We start from the raw sequence: 21,839 nt of genomic DNA, 5'->3' as shown, positions 1-21,839 counted from the left end.
GACTCTGCAGATGATGGAAATGAGCATTTAAGCTGTTGGATGAGGTTCCAATTGTGAACATGAGGCTCTTCGATACTGAAAGACCTACAGTTATCAGAAAAGTGAGGCGTTTTTCTTCACTTTGCAGATACCTGTAACTGTAATGCTGTATTACATTGGCTTCTTATGGTTTAGTCCTGTGTGAGTGTGATAATGTTGTCACGTTTTCTGCCTTGCAGTATATTACCAAAACCTTTTCAGATTTCCAGTTTATTGATCCTCATAAACATAGTCATGCTTTGAGACAAGTCAAAGGAGGACAGAATTGCATTTTCTGAATGAATTGGAGATGCAAAATATTAAAAGACAAGGCTAAAGTGTTTTTTAATGAAATTGGTTATTAGGTGATAAAACAGTAGGACCATATGCTGCATGATAAATGTCTTTAACACTTGCAGGATTATTCTATTCCTGGCTTTGTATAACTTCAAAGTTTCAAGCAACAACATGGAAGAGTCCTTTTAGTTCACCCGTTTTTACAGCTACTTTTCAGCATCTATTAATCAGATCTGATATGATCAAAGAGCAGTTGATCCAGGTAGTTTTAGATTGTATTATTGGAAATTCTGTACATAGATGCCCTAATTCCGAAAAGCAAGGCCAATTCAATGACTGGGGCAAGCATCCGCCGCTTATCAATTCCTGATCCTGTCGAAAAACGTGGGACTGTTTGCGCTGCTTTCAGGTTTCACCACAGAAGGAGCTTCAGATCTATTCTATCATTACCAAACCAACTCCATTTTACAGTTAATCTTCTCCATTCCCAAGATCTTCTGTACAAGCAGCTCATCTCTCATTCTTTCCTCTTGTACTTCCCTAATTTTAGTTGCTCTATGATTGGCAGCTTTCCATCAAACCCCTGCTCATTCTCTGAAATTCCCTCCCCACACACACCTGCCTTTCCACATCGATTTCCCATTCAGGCCCCCCTTAAGGCCTACCTTATGTACTAAAGTTTTGGTTATATCTCTACTCTTTCCTCAGGTGATTTGGATCTGTTTTGTACATTTTAACTCCCCCAGGAACTAAGGTTTCAAAGACCCCATGACAGCATTCTGTTAGGAGATGTAAGCTTTATATGTGTAAGCTGAGAAAGGGTTCAGATAACTCCTGCCCCTTTCCTTGGTTCACACACTGGCTCACCAAATCCAATGTACTTAAAAACTGACACTAAAATAGAACAGCATAGAAACCTGTCATGATTTGTAACTTTAAAACATTAAACTAATTCAAAGTCCAAGATGTGAGTTTAACTTTGAGCTTTGCTTTAGGCGAGGTGCACACGTATCACGTGGTAGCGTAATGACTTATGCAATTCACGTATTTATACACATAACCCATAATGAATTATTTAAATGGAAAAGAGTGCTTAGTCAAGATTACTCAAATATTATTGTAATATTAAATACGCAACAAAACTGATGGCAGTTTCTTCTGGGGCCATAAGTGGGCAATTTCCTTACAGGTACTCAGATGGAACTGAGCATATAGCCAGTGTATATATATCAGAATTACAGCGGAGTTGTACATATTAGCCACAAGCAACTTCACGTATCACACAAGAAGCGTGAAATTACCTAACCATCAGTAGGTTAACATTTGGAATGATCCTCCTGTTTCTATCACCACAAATAATGCCTGCCTTGCTTCATTTTCTGTTTTGCTTTGTTTCAGATTTAGACCATAAGGTATCAGAGCAGAAGTAGGCCATTTGGCCCATCAAGTCTGCTCCGCCATTTCTAGCATCTGCAGTTTATTTTTGCTTCAATTGCATGCATGGCTCTTTTTTAAGTGAGAATTTTATGAAGCTGTTCTCCATGTATTGTTTTATTCTGCAATGCAGTTTGAAGTGAGTTTGACTGCACTATCAGTGCAGAAATGTTAAGTGCTGACATGCTGATGCCTAGTCTGTCATGTTAATCACAAAAATACCACATCTATGTAGAAGCCTTTTAACCTGAACTGAAGAAGCGAAGTATCACAAAAATATTAGAATCAATGGAATTTCATTATCATTTGATTGTTTTATTAGAAGCAAAGCCAACAATTGCATCATTCATAAATCCGAGGATTTTGTGTTCCACAAAAGGGAAAATTTATGAGCTATCGGTGTGGCGGCTGTTTTTTTTTGTTGTTCCGTGCCAATAAAGTTGCCACTGCCTTTTTCATGGAAGAACTTGACACTGCTGGTCACAGCTGCAGTTCATATCGGGCTGAGCTGCTTTCCCTGGCACAGTCTGGGCCTCCAGGCAGCAAGTTCATCAGGAGCTGTCATCCACAGTGCAGAAACCCCTTGTGGAGTGGAGTCAAGATAGGCAGAGGAAAGGCCATAAGAAAGGGGAAAGTGCTAGTCGAGTGCCTCTGGACACTAGTAAGGTGGAGGTTACAAGGCAGTGTGACTATTATTTGAGATACAGTTACTTACCTTTCCAGTATGTTTAATAACCAAAGTACAATATTTTCATATAAGAACACTAAAACTTCAAGACGAGCTTGCCCATAAATGTACAAAGTAGCAAATGTCAGGTATAGACTGGGACAGGATTTCTTTGCCAACCCCCCCTCCCCCAAACATGCTGGTATGTAGCATGGTGGGTAATTTATTTATCTGGGAACAAGTTCCACCACCCCCCCCCCCCCCAGTGGCTGCAGATTTTCAGTCTAAGTAATTAAAAAAGACTGCCTCCATAATGGCAACTGTGAAATTAAAAAAAGACACAAAATAAAGGCCTTTGTCCCAACTCATCCACGCTGACCAAGATCCCTATCTGAGCTGGTCCCATTAGCCTGCGTTTGACCCATATCCCTCTAAACTAGGGGTTCCCAATCTTTTTTATGCCATGGAGCCTTACCATTAACCGAGGGGGTCAATGGACCCCCAAGTTGGGAACCCCTGCTCTAAACCTTTACTTGACCATGTACGTATACAAATATCTTTTAAATGCTAACACGAGAAAATCTGCAGATGCTGGAAATTCAAGCAACACACACAAAATACTGGTGGAACGCAGAAGGCCAGGCAGCATCTTTTGGAAGGAGCACAGTCGACGTTTTGGACAGAGACCATTTGTCAGGACTAACTGAAAGAAGAGATAGTAAGAGATTTGAAAGTGGGAGGGGTGGGGAGGGGGAGATCCGAAATGATAGGAGAAGACAGGAGGGGGAGGGATGAAGCTAAGAGCCGGAAAGGTGATTGGTAAAAGGGGCACATAGCTGGAGAAGGGAAAGGATCATGGGACGGGAGGCGTAGGGAGAAAGGAGGTGGGAGGGGAGCACCAGAGGGAGATGGAGAACAGGCAAGGAGTGATTGTGAGAGGGGCAGAGAGAGAAAAAAAGGGGGGAATAAATAAATCAGGGATGGGGTAAGAAGGGGAGGAGTGGCATTAACTGAAGTTAGAGAAATCAATGTTCATGCCATAAGGTTGGAGGCTACCCAGAGGGAATATAAGGTATTGTTCCTCCAACCTGAGTGTGGCTTCATTTTGACAGTAGAGGAGGCTATGGATAGACATATCAGAATGGGAATGGGACATGGAATTAAAATGCGTGGCCACTGGGAGATCCTGCTTTCTCTGGTGGACAGAGCATAGGGGTTCAGCGAAACATTTTAATTCCACATCCCATTCCCATTCTGATATGTCTATCAATAGCTTCCTCTTCTGTCAAGATGAAGCCACACTCAGGTTGGAGGAACAATACCTTATATTTCATCTGGGTAGCCTCCAAACTGATGGCATGAACATTGATTTCTCTAACTTCAGTTAATGCCCCTCCTCCCCTTCTTACCCCATCCCTTATTTATTTATTTATTTATCCCCCCCCCCCCCCCCCCATTTCTCACTCTTTTTTCTCTCTCTGCCCCTCTCACAATCACTCCTGTTATTGCCGATCTGTAGTAATGATTTCAAGGGGTGGAGCACTGTAGCCAGGTTTGGCAGCAACCTGTTTTAGTCAATGACAAATCCTAAAAAGGACAGCAACTGTGACATGTTCTTTGGCCTTGGGACACCCATCACTGCTTGAATTTTCTCAGCAGACTCGTATAAATCTTGTGCATCAATGGTGTGACCATAGTAAGTGATTGGTTTAAAGAATTCACACTTGTTGCGTCGTGCTCTGGGCCCATAAACTTCTAATCTTTTTAACACTGTCTTGAGATTTTGGAGAAGTTCCTTATCATCCTTACTGGTAATAATGATGTCATACAGATAACAAAATCCCTGAGCAGCCTAGCAGTACCTGGTCCAGAGCTTTCTCCCAGATTACAGGTGCAGATGCTACTCCAAAAATAAGCCTATTATAACAATAAACCCCTTTGTGAGTGTTTATAGGGATTTACGTACTTTTATATATAACCCATAATGAATTATGTAAACAAGAAAGAATGCTTGATTAAACAATATATTTACAATATTACTCAAATATTATGGAAATATTAAATACTACACTTTTGAGCTTACTAACACCTTTCCTTTAACAAGGTAACCGAAACTATACATAATACTCCAAATGCAGCCTCACTAACATTATACACATCTCAATAGCAAGGATGTAATGCCGAGGCTTCAGAAAGCATTGGTCAGACCTCACTTGGAGTACTGTGAGCAGTTTTTGGCCCCTTATCTAAGAAAAGATTTGCTGACATTGGAGAGCATCCAGTTTATGAGAATGATTCCAGGAATGAAGGGTTAACATGTGAGGAGCATTTGATAGTTCCAGGCCTTTACTCGCTAGGGTTTAGAACAATGATTGGGGGGGGGGGGTGCTCACTGAAGACTATTGAACATTGAAAGACCTAGATAGAGTGGATATGGAGAGGATGTTTCCTATAGTGGGGGGGGGGGGGGGTCTAAGACCTGAGGAGACAGGACAGCCCCAGAATAGAGGGACGTCCCTTTAGAAGAAAGATGAGCAGGAATTTCTTTAACCACAGGGTGGTGAATCTGTGAAATTCATTGTCATGAATTGCAGTGGAGGACAAGACATTGGGTATATTTAAAGTGGACGTTGATAGGTTCTTGATTAATAAGGGCATCAAAGGTTAGGTGGAGTAGACAGGCAAATGGGGTTGAGAGGGATAATAAGTCAGCCATAATGGAGTGGTAGAGCAGACTTGGTGGTCCGAATGGCCTAATTCTGCTCAGATTTAAAGAAGACTGATGAAGAATGAGTGTGAATTAACACCAAATCAGAAATAAATGGTGGAAGAGTAATTGGAGTGAGGAAAAAGTAGAAATGAAAAAAAAAATTTATAAATAGTTCCCTTTTTACTAGAATAATTTCCTACCTGCAGGAACCTTTCAGATTGTTTCTATTCTGGCCTGAGAAGTTGACTGTTAAATTAAATTGGTAAAATGCCTTATTATTATCAAATGTACAGAGGGACAGTGGAAAAACTTTATGGAAAAACATGCCATCCATACAGATCATTTCATCACATCAGTACATGGAGGTAGTACAAGGGAAAAGCAATAACTTCTCATTACTTCTATTATAATTGTAACATTATTCTCTGCATTCTGAGTGGATCTGTAGAGAGCAGCTTGCAATGAGTCGCCATGCTCTGGTGGCATCTTGCGAGAAAACATGGTTATCATATTAATAATTATTGCCATGTAAAAACATCTACTTGCACTTTCAATTCCAGCCCCATATTTTGTGATGCATTTAGTCAGAAATAAATGTACAAAATCCAGCAAAAATAACGGGGAGGCCAGGAGCTAAAATGGTAAACAGTCTCACCCCTTTCCAGGTGCAGCCTGACCAGCTGAGCGGCTGCAGCATATTCTGTTTTTGTGTCTGTGAGGAATACTTTTCTCTCCACAGGGGTGTAGCCATTGGAAGTTTCTGCCATCTTACTGCTTGAAGCACCTATTAGTGAACGTTCCCTACTAATCTGGAATTATCAGTGTTTTACCACCCACAGAAAAGGCAGTGTCTTCAAAGTAACTAGTCTTATTTTCTTTAATTGCTCTCATTGAATTCATGGGCATTTCTGAGTGATACTTTGTTTTATGTACACTGTTAACTGCAGACTACTAAAATGGATTTCTCTTAATTTATCGAGTACTATGAAACAGGATAAAAACATTGCTAAATGAACAATTGCAAATTGTACTGACATTGGGTGGAATACTGGGCCTCTGGTCTGACAGGCTGATAGGCAGCAACCGTTGAAATGAGCAGTCAATGGTTCAGGCTGAGACCCTTTGTCAGGACTCACATCAGTCCTGACGAAGGGTCTCGGTCCAAAATGTTGACTGCTCATTTCAACAGATGCTGCCCAACCTGCTGAATTCATCCAGCTTGTTTGTAGGTGTTGATTTGACCACAGCATCTGCAGTGTACTTTGTGTTTGTGATAGGCAGCAAGGTACTGGGCCTCTGGAATGAGAGTACAGCTGAGACCAGAGTACTAGGCCCAAGTGTGGAGCTGACAGTGAACAGGGCACTGAAGCTATCAGCGGTTTGTGTGACAGCGGATGTAATGGCTCTGCCCTCTTGTTATGCAACTGTCCTTTCTAAGTCCAGTCCCTGTGCTTCTGTTCCTTTATCTCTCTCCTTCAGCTTGCTGACTCCGTCTTTACTTCTCAAAGTGTACTTGCCAGCACTCATGTTATAAACTGCTTGTCCTGCTTCTCATCCGAAGTCTCTCAGATGAAATGTTCAATGTGGCCTTGCCACAGTCCATAGCCTTTATGAATAGTTAGTAAGTAGTCTGATTCTTTGTAGCATTAACTCTTTCAAATCATCTCATTATCTCATCCATTCAAACAAAAGGAACATCATTTGTCCAAAGTATCCCTCCTCTTGCCAGGCTGCACTTTACTGAATCTGTGCTGTAACCTGTTTTAGCCCAGCATCTTTTCTATAGTGTCCTGTAGCCTGCTCTGTCACATTTCCCAAGTGTTATCTAATTCAAGGTGCAACTTGTTTAAACAAGATGTAGCACTGCAAATTTTCTTGCATTGAATTTTATCCACTATTCTTTTATTCTAGTCACAATTTTATTGAACTCCACTTTGCAGTTTACCTTGGGCTTCAGTTTACCTTGAACTCCAAGTGTGTGTCCAAATCATTCTGCGTTGATTTCAGAATAAACCCCTATGGAGCAGTTATCTAAGTCCATCTGCACTATAATGTTGGCCTTTACTTTACCCCTCTGGGTCTAACTTTATAAATGGAAGGCTTTAGAGTGCACGGTGTGGGGGGGGGGGGGTTCAAATGTTATAAATGTAAAACAGTAATCCAATCTGACTCAATCCCTATTTTCCATTTCCAATGGAATGAGGTAAAGGAAAGTGGACTGACTTCCTCTCATGAGCTGGATTCAATGTTGCAGCCTTTTAAAGGGATTAGCTTTATTTGTCACGTGTACATCGACACATACAGTGAACTACATCGTTTGCATCAATGACCAGTACAGTCTGCCAATGTGCCAGGGGCAGCCTGCAAGTGTTGCCATGCTTCTGGCACCAAAATAGAACACCCGCTACTTACAAACTGTAACCCATACGTCTTGGAAGGTGCGAGGAAACCAGAGCGCCTGGAGGAATGTTGCGCAGTCACGGGTAGAATGTACAAACCCCTTGCAGAGGTAACTCCTCCCTGCCCCACCATCCTTCCTCATCCACCACCTTGCATCCCCTTACCCCTTATAGTTGCCTTATAATTTCTAATGACCCCTCCCATTCCAACCCAGCCCACATTCTTTGCCTTTGCCTCCAGTTATTGCTGATACCTGATCTCTGCTCCTGAGTTTGTTTATCGAGTAATGCACTGGCCCATTTATATTATTGGCTAGCACAGATTGCAGTGATTATGATGTGAGATGGATTTCAAGCATTCAATCAACCTTGCTGAAGAGTTGAAATGAAATTATTAATTCTTCAAAGCCAGATAATTCTAAAAATAAGCAAGTTCTTGGAATTATAATTGTGGTGCATCATTTGATCATTCTGTCTTTCCCTGGGAGATTGTTTTCTCTTTCTTGGGATAAAAAGAAATTCAGATTTGTTTTATAATCTTTTCCTTAATGGCTATTATTAAAATAATGAGTGTTATTTCTGGGCACTGCCTTCTCAGAATACATTTGCTATTATCTCCAAGTCAATGAATGCTTGAATATAGTTCAGTGGTGCCATCTTGAGGCATAATTGGCGTAAGTAGCTGATGTTTTATTTCAAATAGAATTTTCAATTCGTCTAATTTGCAGGAAGAGAATTATTGAAGTATTTTTCAGTAGGAGGCAAATATAATCACCAGATGTGTACCATACAGCAGACATACAAAGTAGCAAAATTATTTCTGCTATCAAGATTAACCTGTAGAAGACATGTCATAAAGACCATAGCTTGAAATAACCTATCACAGAATAATTGTGTGCATCTCACTTCTAAATTTCTGTAATTATTTCATCTGTAAAGAACAATTTACATTTATGTGGAGGCTTATCATCATGCAAAGTGTTTCCCAGGTACTGTGCATCACTTTGATGTACATTAATTGTTGTTTGGGCAGAGACAGCTGGGATTTTATTGCTGGCCAATTCTCGCCAACGGCAATGAGACGTATGAGACCAACTATTCTGTAGCTGGTGGTTTTTGTTGTGCATGACATTTTTCTCTATTTCCCCTTTGACATTTGTTTACAATAACAGAGTTTGTGACAATTGCTTGACTTTGAATTCCAAAGCTATTCAATTGGTCACAAGTTTTCAAATATTTTGATTTCAAATGTTAGGACTCAACTGGGACTTTTATTAATCCTTTCTAGCTATTTAACAGGGTATTCCTGCAAACAGATGCCTATTATCATTCTATTGAAAAGTGTAGCAAAGCAAATGAGAGAGCAGTTATGGCAAGCAGCGACAGGTGGAGTAAATGTGGTCTCAACAGATCAATGACTGTGGTGGGAAGCTCATAAGCAGATCTGGAATGCAAATATATTATTAAGCCATGGCTTGATGACAGTATCATTGGATGGAGTTACAGATCCTAATGGGACATGGAGGCAAACCACAAGATTTGGAGTCCAGAAGTTCTTCTTCAGCAGTAGTTCTTTGGAAGAAGCCACAACTGTGTTTTGTGTTCAAGAACATTGTGATGGGTGCAAGAACAGTTAATTTATTACGATGTACAGTGCACTGCTAGGCCCGGCAATAAGCCTTATGAGGACGTAGTTAAAGGACCACTATGCACCTAAATCTTCAATTATTGCTGAGAGGTTTTGATTTCATAAAAGGAATCAAGAGGAAGGTGAGTCTGTTTCACAGTTTGTGGCAGTGCTGAAGCAATCGAACACTGTGATTTCAGGCAGTCACTGAATGACACGTTTTATGACAGACTCGTACGTTGTCTGCTTAGTGAGACTATTCAGAAATGTTTGCTTACAGAAGACAGACATGGAGATGGCAGCTAAAGAAGCACAGCTATTAAGCACATCTTCCCAAGTTCATAAAGTTTCTACTAAGAATAAGACAACTATTGGCAAACAATATTACCATTGTGGCCACAGTGAGGATACAGGGGGACACAGGTGCTGCAGTATCGCTGGTGTCATACAGTTTACAAGGAGAAATTGCAGGATCTCACCCCAGAAGGGGCAAGGTTGACTTTAAAGGCTTTCATTGGTGAGGCTGTTCCAGTGAGGGGAGTGGTACACGTTACAGTGGAGATTAATGAGCAGAGAAAGAAACGTCCACTGTATATTGTTAAAGATCATTATCCAGTGTTTCTGGGCCACTCGTGGTTAGAGCAACTCAAACTCAACTGGCACAAGAGCACCTGAGTGGTGGGAGTGCTGGTCTACCAGAAGTATTGAAGAAATATGCAGAAGCATTCCATGGAGAATGGGGCAGTATGAAAGGAATCATTGTTAAGCTGGCTGTTAAGCCCAACACAACACCCAAATGCCTGAAGACAAGACCTGTTCCATATGCTCTCAAACCGAAGATAGAGACTGAATTAGAAAGACTCCAGAATAAGGTATTGGAACTAGTGTGTGTAGGTAAGTAGACAACTCCAGTGGTTCCTGTCCTAAAAACGGATGGGTCTGTAAGGCTTTGTGGAGGCTTCAAGGTAACTATTAGATTGGTTCCTACAGCTGAACAATACCCTCTTCCCGTCATTGATGGCCTTTTTGCAGTATAGGCTAGAGGACAGATATTTACCAAGATTTGCATATTTACCAAGATTTACCAAGATATTTATCAAGCATATTTGCATATGCATTTGGAGCCAGAGTCACAGGAACTGTTAACCATTGTGATTCACAAAGGAATGTTCAGGTATCGAAAGTTTCCATTTGGCATCACCTGGGCTCCTGCACTTTTTCAGCGAGCAATGGACCAGATCCTGAGTGGGTTGACAGGGGTACAATGCTATTTGGTCGACTTGCTCCTTACTGGGAAAAGTGACCCCCAGCACCTACAAAACTTGGTTGCTGCACTACAAAGACTCCAGGAATGTGGACTAAGGGCCCAGAAGGAAAAGTGTGAGTTCTTTGAACCATCGATGGAATATTTGGGCCATGTGATCAACAACCCATGGCTTCACAAGGCACCAAAGGGGAAGGAAATCGTGGAGACTCCATCACCACGCAAGTCAATTAAGATCTTTCTTAATACTACTAACATACTACGCAAAGTTTGTTCCTAACCTAGCTAGCACGCTGAAAGCACGTCATGGACATTTAATAAATCAACACACTGGCAGTGGACAGATCACTGTGAAGAGGTTTTTAGAAAGGGTCAAGTTAGCTTTGTCACAATCTGAAGCACTCACACACTTCAACCAGTCATTGCCCATATAGTTGGTCTGTGACTCATCACCCTATGGTGTCGGGGTAGTTATCTCACACATCATGCCAGCAGGTGAAGAGCGTCCACCGGCTTTCACATCAAGGATATTAAGCAAGGCAGAAAGCCACCATGCCCAGATTGAGCAGGAAGCGCTCGCAATGGTCTTTGGAGTTAAGAAATTCCATCAATTCCTCTTCGAGCGACAATTTACAGAACTGACAGATCACTCCTTGACGTCAGTTTTGAAGGAATACATGTTGGGCATTTCTCCCCTGGCTGCTAGTGGAATGCAATGTCAGGCTCTGTTACTATCTGCACAACAGTACGATACAAGGTACAGGAGGTCTGAATGCTGATGGACTATCCAGACTCCCCTTACCTGTTACAGCTCCGGAGCCATCCCCAAAAGTGGTCTTTTACTTCAAGGAAGCATCTACAGCTCCGACAACTGTGGCACATCCAGAAGCACACACGTACTGACCCTGCTCTATGCAAGTGGTGGACATGGTAACTCAGGAGTGGAAAGGAGGGCCAACCATAGAACTGAAACCTTAGCTGGCTCGATGGAAGGAGCTCACGGTTCAAGATGTTTACAATTGGGCCACTGCATTGTCATTCCTCCACCATTAAGAAAGCACAGCTTGACGAACTACATGCAGGGTATTGGTGTAGTGTACATGAAAGAAATTGCACACTGCTACCTCTGGTGGCCAGGACTGGATGTAACCATTGAAGAAAAGGTCAAAGCACACCCACATTGTCAGCGAGTGAGAAATGTTTCTCAACTTGCTCCTTTGCATCCATGGGAATGGCCTGAAGAACCATGGCAGAGGAGTCACAGATTTTACAGGACCTGTAGAAGGCCACATGTTCTTGGTCATAGTGGACGCACATAGCAAATGGCCTGAGGTTGCCATCATGAAGAGCACTACATCTGAAAAATGAACTGAGCAGCTACGTTCCACCTTTAGCTGGTTTGGGCTTCCTCAATAACTTGCAAGTGACAATGACCCACAACGCATGTCTGAAATGTTCAAAGCACTTATAGAAGCAAACTGTATTCAGCACATCAAGTCAGCACCATACCATCCAGCCACTAATAGCCTTGCTGAATGATTCGTACAAACTATGAAACAAGAGACTTCAGTGGGAAGTGGAACCCTCAACCAGTGTCTTGGCACTTTCTTAATGATGTACTGCAACACACCTCACGCCACCATCAAAATGGCTCCAGCCACTGCACTGATGAAAAGACAGCTTTGCACCTGGCTTGACCCCGCAAACACAAAACAGATTGTGCTAAATGAACAGAAAACCCAAGCAGAGAGATGTGCCAAAGCAAAGTACAGACGTTTCACAGCAGGAGAGAGTACTTGCCCAGAACTACATCTCTGGAGCAAAGTGGATACCTGTGATGGTAGCGGCACAAACTGGTCCTGTGTCGTACACAGTGGAAATAAGTAACCACAACATCTAGGGGAGAGATGTTGATCAGCTATTGCCCAATCTGAGACTACTGAAAACCAACACAGACTTACCAATCCAGATCCAGCTGTAAAAATGGGAGAGGATTCCGAGACAACAACTGCAGAACCTCTGTTAAAATCAAGTGACACAGCCAGTGCTCCCCCATCACTAGTGCTTCCTGAGGTGCCCACCATTGACAATGCAGTACCCAAGACAAGATCTATACATACACCACCAAGAGATAAAATGACTTTGGCATCATCCCCAGGTTGAAACTACCCTCACAGGAACAGGCAGCCTCCAGACAAATTGAATCTCTAGTTTAGTGACTAACCCTCATCACGTGGGACAGAATAATCCCCAGGGTTATGTCTGGGAATAGAGGCAGTTACTCTCTTTCCCGAGTTTAGAAAAAAATGTTTTTTGTTGTTGGTTGAACTTAATGATTACTTTAATGAATAAAAAAGGATCTAGTGCTTTCTGGCATATATAACATATTAACTCTTCTCGAGCTTCCAGAGACTTATATGTTGTATACACCAGGAAGGCACTAGATCCTTTTTCACCTTCCTCTATGGGGAGGAAGTTCACCACAATATTCGTCACTTTTAATCATTGCGTAGGTTAAAATTGATACCTGTACCCAGCTGGAAGCCCGAGAAGAGTTTATACTCCAATGAATGCTAAAAGTTTAGCAGCTGATCTGTGTATGAGAAGGGGAAGAAACATTTAGGATAAGGGGAGAGTAATATGTTATGTATTCATGTATATTTCGACCCTTAGAGGTTGTTTTCAAGCTTCCCTATGTGGTACATACTGAACATAATGCGAAAGGGCATTCTGGGTAGATGGCTTACAAGCAAAATAAACAGATACACATTTGTTCCTCACCTCCCTGTCTCTCGTGTGTGTTATTCATGGTCACCCGGCTTCTCAGTATCACAAACATAACATTGTCTCTGGAATTCAGCTCATTGGTCTTTACTTTGACCAAATTTGTGATGGAGTCTAGAGCCAAGTGGTTCTGGTGATATGTAAACTGGACATCAAAAACAAGTGCCAGAAACTACTCGAGGGACGTATTGGGTCAAGCAGCATCTTTGGAGACAATCCTCGTCAAATTCACTAATCCCAACCTTGTCAAAAACTGTAACTTCCCCACTCCTCTCGACTACTCAAACCTTACTCCTCTGAACACACAATTTTCCACTCACTCTGCACCAATCCCAACCTTGTCAAAATCTCCACAGATGCTGCTTGACTCATTGAGCTCTTCTAGCAGTTTGTTTTATTCTCCAGATTCCAGCATCTGCATCAATAAGTAGGTTATTGGTGAATGAGTGCCATTTGGCAGCTCTGTTGACAATGCTTTCTGTCGCTTTACTATTCATTGATAATAGACTGGACAAAATTAGCCAAATTGGATTTGTCTTGCTTTTGAAAACAGGCCATCCCTGGGTAATTTTCCATCCTGGGTAGATGCCTGGATTATAACTGTACTGGAACAACCTGGGCAGAAGTACATCTAGTTCTAGAGAGTAAGTCTTCAGTATTCCAGCAGGGATATTCCCTGGAACCATTGCCTTTGGTGTATCCAGTGTTCTCAGCTATGGAGTGAATCAAGTTGGTTAAAGGCTGACTTCTGTGATGTGGAGATCTCAGAAGAAAGCCAAATAAACCTTCAACTGCTCACTCTGGTAGAGCATAGTTGCTAATGCTTTAATTTTCCCGTCAACACTAACCAGCCTGCCCTTGACATTGTCTTGGCAACTCCTCATCCCATGAACTGTTTAATTGTCCACAACCATTCACAACTAGTTGCAGTAGAACTGCAGAGCAATGATTTGATCCACTGATTGTGAGACGACTTAGCTATCTGCATACTGTTTTATTTTCCCTTGTATGTATAAGATGTATATTATCCAAATTACAGCTTCACTATGTAAGAATTTCATTTTTTCTCTCTCTCTCTCCTTCCCTCCCTCTCTCCCTCTCTCTCTGCCACCCTATCTTCTGTAGCACTGTGGAGTGTCTAATAACAATCACTGCATTAAAACTTGTAGACTAATCACTGTTGACTGATGTGTGGATGTTGTTGTCTTTGCTAACTTACTGATTTTTGATCAAATCCAGACTTAAGGTTTACTATTTACTATTCGCCTTGACTCTTCGTTACTTTTAATAAAGGCAACCAAATAAATTGACCTGATGGAGGCTGATAAATTACGAACAGCTTTTATAAAGTTAATAGAAGATGTTTCCACATTGTGAAGTGTCAAAGCAATGGCCCTTGAGTGTAGGATAGTCACATAAATCCAAAGAGATATCAGGATAATCTTCTGTAACCAGACATCGGTGTGTGGCACAGCTAGTAGAGCTCCTGTCTTAGAGTTTCTGTGATCCAGGCTCCATCCTGGTCTCTGGTGCCGTCCGTGCACATTTTCCCTGTGACTATGTCGCTGCTCCAGTTTCTTCCCACTTTCCAAAATTGCATGGATTGGTAGATTAATTGGCTACTGTAAGTTTTCTCAAGTGTGTATATATGGGAGCAGGGGAGTTGATTAGAATGTGGAGAGAATAAAATGAGTCAGGATAGAATTAGTGTAAAAATGGGTGGGCAGTACAGACTGTGGGCTGAAGGGCCTGTTTCTAAGTTGTGTCTCGCTTGTGAATGTAAAACTGTAAAACAGAACTCCTAAGCATATCAGATAGTTGCAGCACTGAACATAGATGGATTGAAAGTGAAGTTAAATATGAGGAAAAGTAATTGGAAGTTGTGACTACGCGGAGGGCATTTGTATGGAACATAAACACTGGCAGACAGATGTCAGACCAAATGACCTGTTTCTGTCCTGTAAAATTCTATGAAATTGCATGATATCTGTGGAAGATTCAGCTTTGTGATGCTTGCTTTATCTGATAATGACTAGAACAAAATTATCTGCTTGAAAGACTACTGGAAAATATATTTGAATCTATCCTGTTCACATCAATTGCCATCATATTTATCATGTGAAAGGTTTTCAAAAAGGAATTGAGCCTTTGAAGTGTTGAAAAAATACTAGTAAATGCAACAGTCCCTTTGAATGCTGACTGTGTTGGAACACCACATTTTCTGTAGGCCAAGATTATGGAGTGAAAGAGTGACTTTTAAAACAGAATGGAAATGATCTGGATCAAAGCAACTAAAAATGGAAAGAAATTCTGAAATGAAAAAAACATAATTTTTGCTCTGGCTATTGAATGTTACTTTCAGTTGCTTACAACAAATCCATTGTGTTTTACAAAATATAGAACTTTTTTCAATTTCATTTAAATATTAACTGGCAAAAATAATTGCACTTTTTCCAGCCACTTTCTCAGTTTTCTCATATTATAGACTGCTTTCAGGTTAAGAAATGGTATGGAAAGCTTCATTCCAGTGCTGTGGTAACTCTGTTGTTTATCTTAATAACACTTTGTGGTTGGTTTTCTACTTTAAAGCTGGCAGATCCACCAGGATCAGCTGGAAGCACACCCTTCCATTCTGGTGATGTGTCAGCCTCAGGGCATGATCTGTACCGTGGTGGTTGTCTCCCCGTGGAGTCCAACAGGTCAAGGTAAACTTCCTCAGATTTACCCCATATCCAGCTGAGAGAGCAGAACGTGCACAGGCTATATCTGGCACAAAAATGAGTGCCTCATTGCAATAAATGGGAAGGGACAGCTGCTCGGAGAATAGTAGGTAGTTTGAATGATTTCATCCAGTTAGTTTAAATGTAATTAAGTACTTCTGAGTGTATTATTTAGTGTTACATATTCCTTTAAGAAAACATTGAGCACATCTACAAGGAGTGCTGGCGTTGAAAAGTAGCATAAGTTATCAAAGACCCTCACCATCAAGGCCATGCTCTCTTCTCGCTGCTTCCACGAAGAAGGAGGTACAGGAGCCTCAGGTCCCACATCACCAGGTCCAGGAATAATTATTACCCTTCAACATCAGGCTCTTGAACCAGTGGGGATAACTCACCCCAACACTGAACTGATTCCACAACCTACGAGCTCACTTTCAAGTATTCTACAGCTCATTCTCAATACTTAAAGCTTGCTTATATATTATTATTGTTTTGTTTTTTTCTCTTTTTGTATTTGCAGTTTGTCGTCTTTTGCACATTGGTTGTTTATCCATCTTTGTTGTGTATGGTTTTTTATTGATTCTGTTGTTTTCCTTTGTTCCACTATGAATGCCCACATGAAAATGAACATGAAAATAAATGTGATTTGGTAATAAATGTACTTTGAATATTGTATTTATATTCATGTTATATTATAGTATTCAATGGTTTTTCAGTTTCGTGAATGTTGGAGAAACTAGCGTTCTTTTCTCAGGAAAATTGGAGGCTGAGCAGAGACCCGACAGAAGTTTATAAAATTATGAGAGGTATAGATAGTGTAGTCGGAAATGTCAAATACTAGAGGACATGCATTTACAGTTAGAGGGGGAAAGATTAAGGGCATGTTTCTTTTTCACACACTGTGGTAGTCACAGTCACAGTCAAGTTTATTATCATATTGTATACTAAGTATATATTTCTGACTGAGCAACCTTGCAGCATTGATTTCCTTCAGGATAAATAAAGTTTTATATGCAAAAGTACAGGTGTAATGAAAAGCTTGCTTGCAGCAATGTCACAGGCACATAGCATCAGATGCACAACATTCACAAGATGAACAAATTAAACAAATTATATGCAATTTTTACAAGAAAGATTACAATTAGAACAAAAACAAAGTTAATCATCGTACAGAGCGGTCAAAGTGCCTGAAACGGGGTAATGGTGAAAACAGATATGCTTGTAGCATTTAAGAGGTGTTCAAATAGACTCCTGACTGTGCAGGGAATGGAGGGATATGGATCGTGTGCAGCCAGAAGAGGTTTGGTTTAATTTGATATCATGTTCAGCATGGACATTGTGGGCTATATTGTTCTAATGTTAAAGATAAAGCTCAGCGATAGCTATGAAAGCCAGTGAGCCTAAGGACAAGGCTGTCTAGGAGCACAGGCACGAAACTGGGCAGAGGGGCCTTGCCAATCTGACAGAGGTCACCCTCCCAGAGGAGAACTATGCTGGAAGATGGAGTGTAGTCCGCAGGCAAGTGTGAAGCGAGCTCAGTGGTCAGCAGGAACTCATTAGAAGTTAATGCTTGGTTGCAATTGGACTTGCACCTGTAGGCGAGTCTGTCAGTGTGAGGTTAGGTTACCTAATGAAATGTGACAGATCGAGTATTCTGGAAAATTTACGCCACATTTGAATTAAAATGTGAAAGTCAAAGTTGCATTCAAAATGTTAAAAGCAATAAGTTCAAATTCACACATGAAATATAGAACAGGAAACGTACCCATCAACCTGAAAATAAAAATCCATATGAAGGCACTTCATCCCACCCTTCACTGCCTTTCTCAGTGTCCTTGTGACTGTTTTCCCACACTGACCAGCCCTACTCATTTATACAAACGTGCCCCTCCCTGACTTTATTTGCTATTCAGCGAGTCCCTCCCTATTTCCTATATTTCTGCTGTGCTAAGAAATGTCATTCTTCAATGCTCTAATTGCACCTGAAAATGAACAATAAAACAGCAAAAGCTGTAAAACTAAAATAAAAGCAGAAAATGCTGGAAATACTCAGCCAGTCAGACCACACAATTGGTAAAAGAAACAGAGTCAACGTTTCAGATTAAAGATGGTTAATTAGGACTGAGAAACAAACTTATTAAGTTGCAGGGCTGATGGGAAAGGGGGATGTCTTTGATAGGGTAAAACTATAGGGGTAGGCTGTAAACAAAAATCAGGACAGTGGGTGAATGGGCGCAATTAAGAGTGAGAACATGGAGAAAAGAATGTAGGAGTTGCAAAATGCAGAGCAGGAAGTCATGCCTGGAAGATCAGGCTGTGTATGTCCCCGACTCCCAGAGCATAAAAGGTGAAAAACAAACAAACAGTCAAAATCACAGACTGATACAGACAGAAATCAAGTTATCTAAAAGGTGTAGGATTCACTGCTGATTCCAGAGACTGCATTGTGCCCAGATAAGGGATTGTTCCTGACTCTAATCTTGGACCTCATTTTAACAGTACACAAAGCCACAGACTGATAGATCAAAGTGAGAGTTCATGTGACAGGCAACAGGAAGATCTGGGTCACTTTTGTGGACTAACATAGGTGCTCTGATGATACTTTCCTCCTTCTCTTGCATTACATCAGTGCTTGCGTCTTACAAGTTACTCATTCTGAAAGGGATATAGAGGTGTTACATAGATCCAAAACCTTTTCAGTTTGCTCAGTGTTCATTTACATAAGAATATAAGTAAAAGGATCAGGAATAGGTTGCATGGCTCTTTGAAGCTGCTCCACTATTCATCAAGATCTTAACTGACCTTTACCTCAGTACTGTTTCCTAACACTATCCCTATATCTCTGATTCCCTTAATGCCCAGAAATCTTTTTGAATAAACTCAATGGCTAGACTTCCACAACTGACTGAAGTAGTACATTTCAAAGGCCCACCACCTGAGTGAAGGAATATCTCCTCATCTCAATCCCAAAGGATTTATCGCTTATAAACTGTCCTGCCCAGTTCTAGACTCCTTGGTCAGGAGAACCACCCTTCCTGCATCTAGCTTGTCAAGTCTTTTTAAGTTTCAAATGGTATCTCCTTCCTTTCTTTTTAACTAAAGAATGTTGTCCAATGTTTCCTCATGTGGCAAACCTATGATCTCTAGTACCAGTCCTATAAACATTCACTTAGGTCCCCTATATCAAGTAAATCTTTTCTATTTAGAGACAAAAAAAATCCACTACCCCAAGTGTGGTTTTACCATTTCATAACAAGTTGGAGCAGAAATGATCATGCAGCCCCTTATGGCTGACCTTGTATAATCCCTTTAACCCTTGATTCCTATAAAGTGTAAGAATCTATCTAACCAACCCAGCTTCCATCTCTCTCAGACCTCAAGAATTCCAAAGGTGCAGAAGTCTTTTAGAAAAATGCTTGCCTCATCTTTTTGAAATTGCTTCCTTATCTCATGAGTGAAAATATTCAGATGTCCACCCAAACAACCTTGCTCCACACACCAAGACTCATATTTCAATGGCATTGTGTCTCATACGTCTAATGAATTTCTTCATTTGATCATCTCAGTCTTTCCCTGTATCACCGTCTCCCGCTGTCTTTTCCTTCATCTCATGACCCTTCCTCCCCACTTCCTTTTCAGCCTGCTTCCACATTTGTTCTATGAACATTTGGACACAAACAGCAGCTTTCAATAAAGTACCGACACTGAAGATTGATTTGTTTTCTGTTTATCTATCATTAGCCAAATGCAACAGTACAGAAGGTACTATTCCAATGGGATTGGATGCTGTGAAAGTGTTTTTGAATGTAATTTCTGGCTTGTTATTTTATCAATTACTATTTAACAAAAATGCCCAGCATGTTTACATATTAATTACCTTTTCCATTCACACTAAATTAAAGAATGCTCCACAAATGCCCAGAAGATTTATATTCTATTAAATAGCAATATGTAATTAGTGCACAAATAAGACTAACACCTTGAAACATTAGAACTTAGTTTACAGTTCCCATTTATAAGATATTTATTTGTCTAAAGATTAAAGCGAAAGCACTGAAACCAGCTAAAAGCAGTGTTGGTAAATTGTATTACATTGATATTGTTGCTGAAAGCTCACTGGTGGATTAACATGGCATATCACAATAAAACTGAAACAGAAAAATAAATTTGAGTTCTGAATCTTATTTTTTGTTTCTGTCAATGGCCCGTAACATTTGGTTCAATGCCAATTCCCTCATGCTGGTCTTTTGGAGGTACAGATATACATTATCTCTCACTGCCGATTCACTGTGAATCCCCTTCTGGCCCTGTAAATCCTAATATACCTTCTCCAGATGTGAACACTTTTCAGCTGCTACATTCAGGAATATGGGAAAGGGTTTAATGGTTCACACAGCTTCTGGCACTTTATTAGCCCATATTATTTCTGGCCCCATTACTACTGTAAATCCAACCAAGAATAAATTTATATGAAGTGTTTAGCGTTCGATTGGGAGGCCTGAACACTTCATTATCTTTTATTACCATTTGCATTACCCACTGCAAATTGCAAGATAATGCACATATATAATAAAAATTAATATAAAAAATGTGTTTAGCAGGAATTATCACTTTGATTCATCTTTCCACACCTTGCTTAAAAATAGCATTTCAAGTTCAAGGTGATCAGCTGGAATGATGAGGAAGATCTGGTGAGATAGTGATGTTCTAGTATACTGTATCCCGATTTAGTTTCAAGGAAAATAGATTCATACAGACAGGAATGTTGGAGAGGCTAGACGACTCGTTTCCCTAGGGCAGCTCCAGGCAGGGGCCATAAATGATTGGAGTAAAAAACCTTATTTTGTCTAATTCTAAATGCCAGTGATAAAATCGAGAATATAATTAGTTTTGTAGGTCCTATTTTAAAAGAAAAGAAACGCTTGGTTTGAAAGCCGACAGAAAATCTTTGGGTGGTCAAAAACAGTTAATAACCTTTCTTTTTAAAGGTATGAAACGGCCATTAAGCCCTCCTCTGCCCCCTGAAAGTGGTGATGCTGATGCTTCCTCGGTGAATGAAGACGTCACAGAATTACAGTCTGTTACTGCAGACGGCACGCAGAAGCGAGAAAGAAAACTCCAGACTTTCACTCTTTGTGGGGTGTGTAACATTCAGCTGAACTCCGCTGCCCAGGCCCAGATCCACTACAATGGTAAATCCCACCAAAAACGACTTAAAAAGCTTCAGAATGGAAAAATGCCCACAAGCCAAGGTAAGGTTGGAACAAGGTATGCTGAGTAGAAATTATTTCCCTTAAACCACAGCATGTGGTTCATCCTTTAACAGAAGCAACCCACTTAGGTGACCTACTCTCAGAGAGAAATACGGTTTATTGTCACAGTATTAATCATGTGTTATCCCTGATGATAATTTCTTCCAATCTCTTTCTATCCAGAAAAGGTTTCTATCCTTAAAGGATTCATTATGATGGCTAATTGTTGAGTTTGTGTTACCCTTTGGAAAGAAGAGAGTTTTGAGTGTTAACTGTGAACATAGATGGAAAAGATTGGTTACATCTCTGAGCACTGGCTTAGAGTTTCTTTATATCTAGCCCCTCGTCATGACTCTAGTTGCAGAATGGCACAATGCACCAGTTGACAGTGGAAGACCACCAATTAGGAAACTCCCTGCCACTTTCAGTTCTGAGAGGTTTATCTCCCTTATTGTTCTGTAAACTGCCAAGGTTCCAAATCTAGGTTTCGAGAGAGGCGAGTGGAAAATGTATCCACAGAATATGATTGTCACCAGTGGCCAAAGGAAAGAAGAAAGCAGGTGAGCCACAGGCAGAGTCCCTGAGGGAACCATTCAGCCATCAGCTTGAACTGTGCACAGTATATTACAGTACTGGCAATCGGAGAGGGTTGCCCACTTTGAGCATT

General features: G+C 40.8%; 1 protein-coding gene across 4 annotated transcripts in view; it reads left to right on the top strand.

Annotated features, from left to right (window-relative positions):
* znf385c (zinc finger protein 385C) overlaps window positions 1-21,839 on the top strand; it is a 408,205-nt gene that overhangs the window by 157,688 nt on the left and 228,678 nt on the right. For 2 of the 4 annotated variants that reach the window (XM_073071468.1, XM_073071469.1), the window contains exon 2: window positions 20,909-21,172. The exons of 1 other annotated variant lie outside the window; for it this stretch is intronic. In XM_073071468.1, coding sequence (XP_072927569.1) covers window positions 20,909-21,172 — 264 coding nt within the window. Of the gene's footprint in view, window positions 1-20,908; window positions 21,189-21,839 lie in introns of those variants that run through there. One more of the 4 variants, XM_073071470.1, reaches the window with a different exon arrangement.

Source organism: Hemitrygon akajei, chromosome 18, assembly GCF_048418815.1.
Source record: "Hemitrygon akajei chromosome 18, sHemAka1.3, whole genome shotgun sequence".
NCBI classification, from domain to species: domain Eukaryota; kingdom Metazoa; phylum Chordata; class Chondrichthyes; order Myliobatiformes; family Dasyatidae; genus Hemitrygon; species Hemitrygon akajei.
This window is presented reverse-complemented; position numbering and strand designations above follow the sequence as displayed.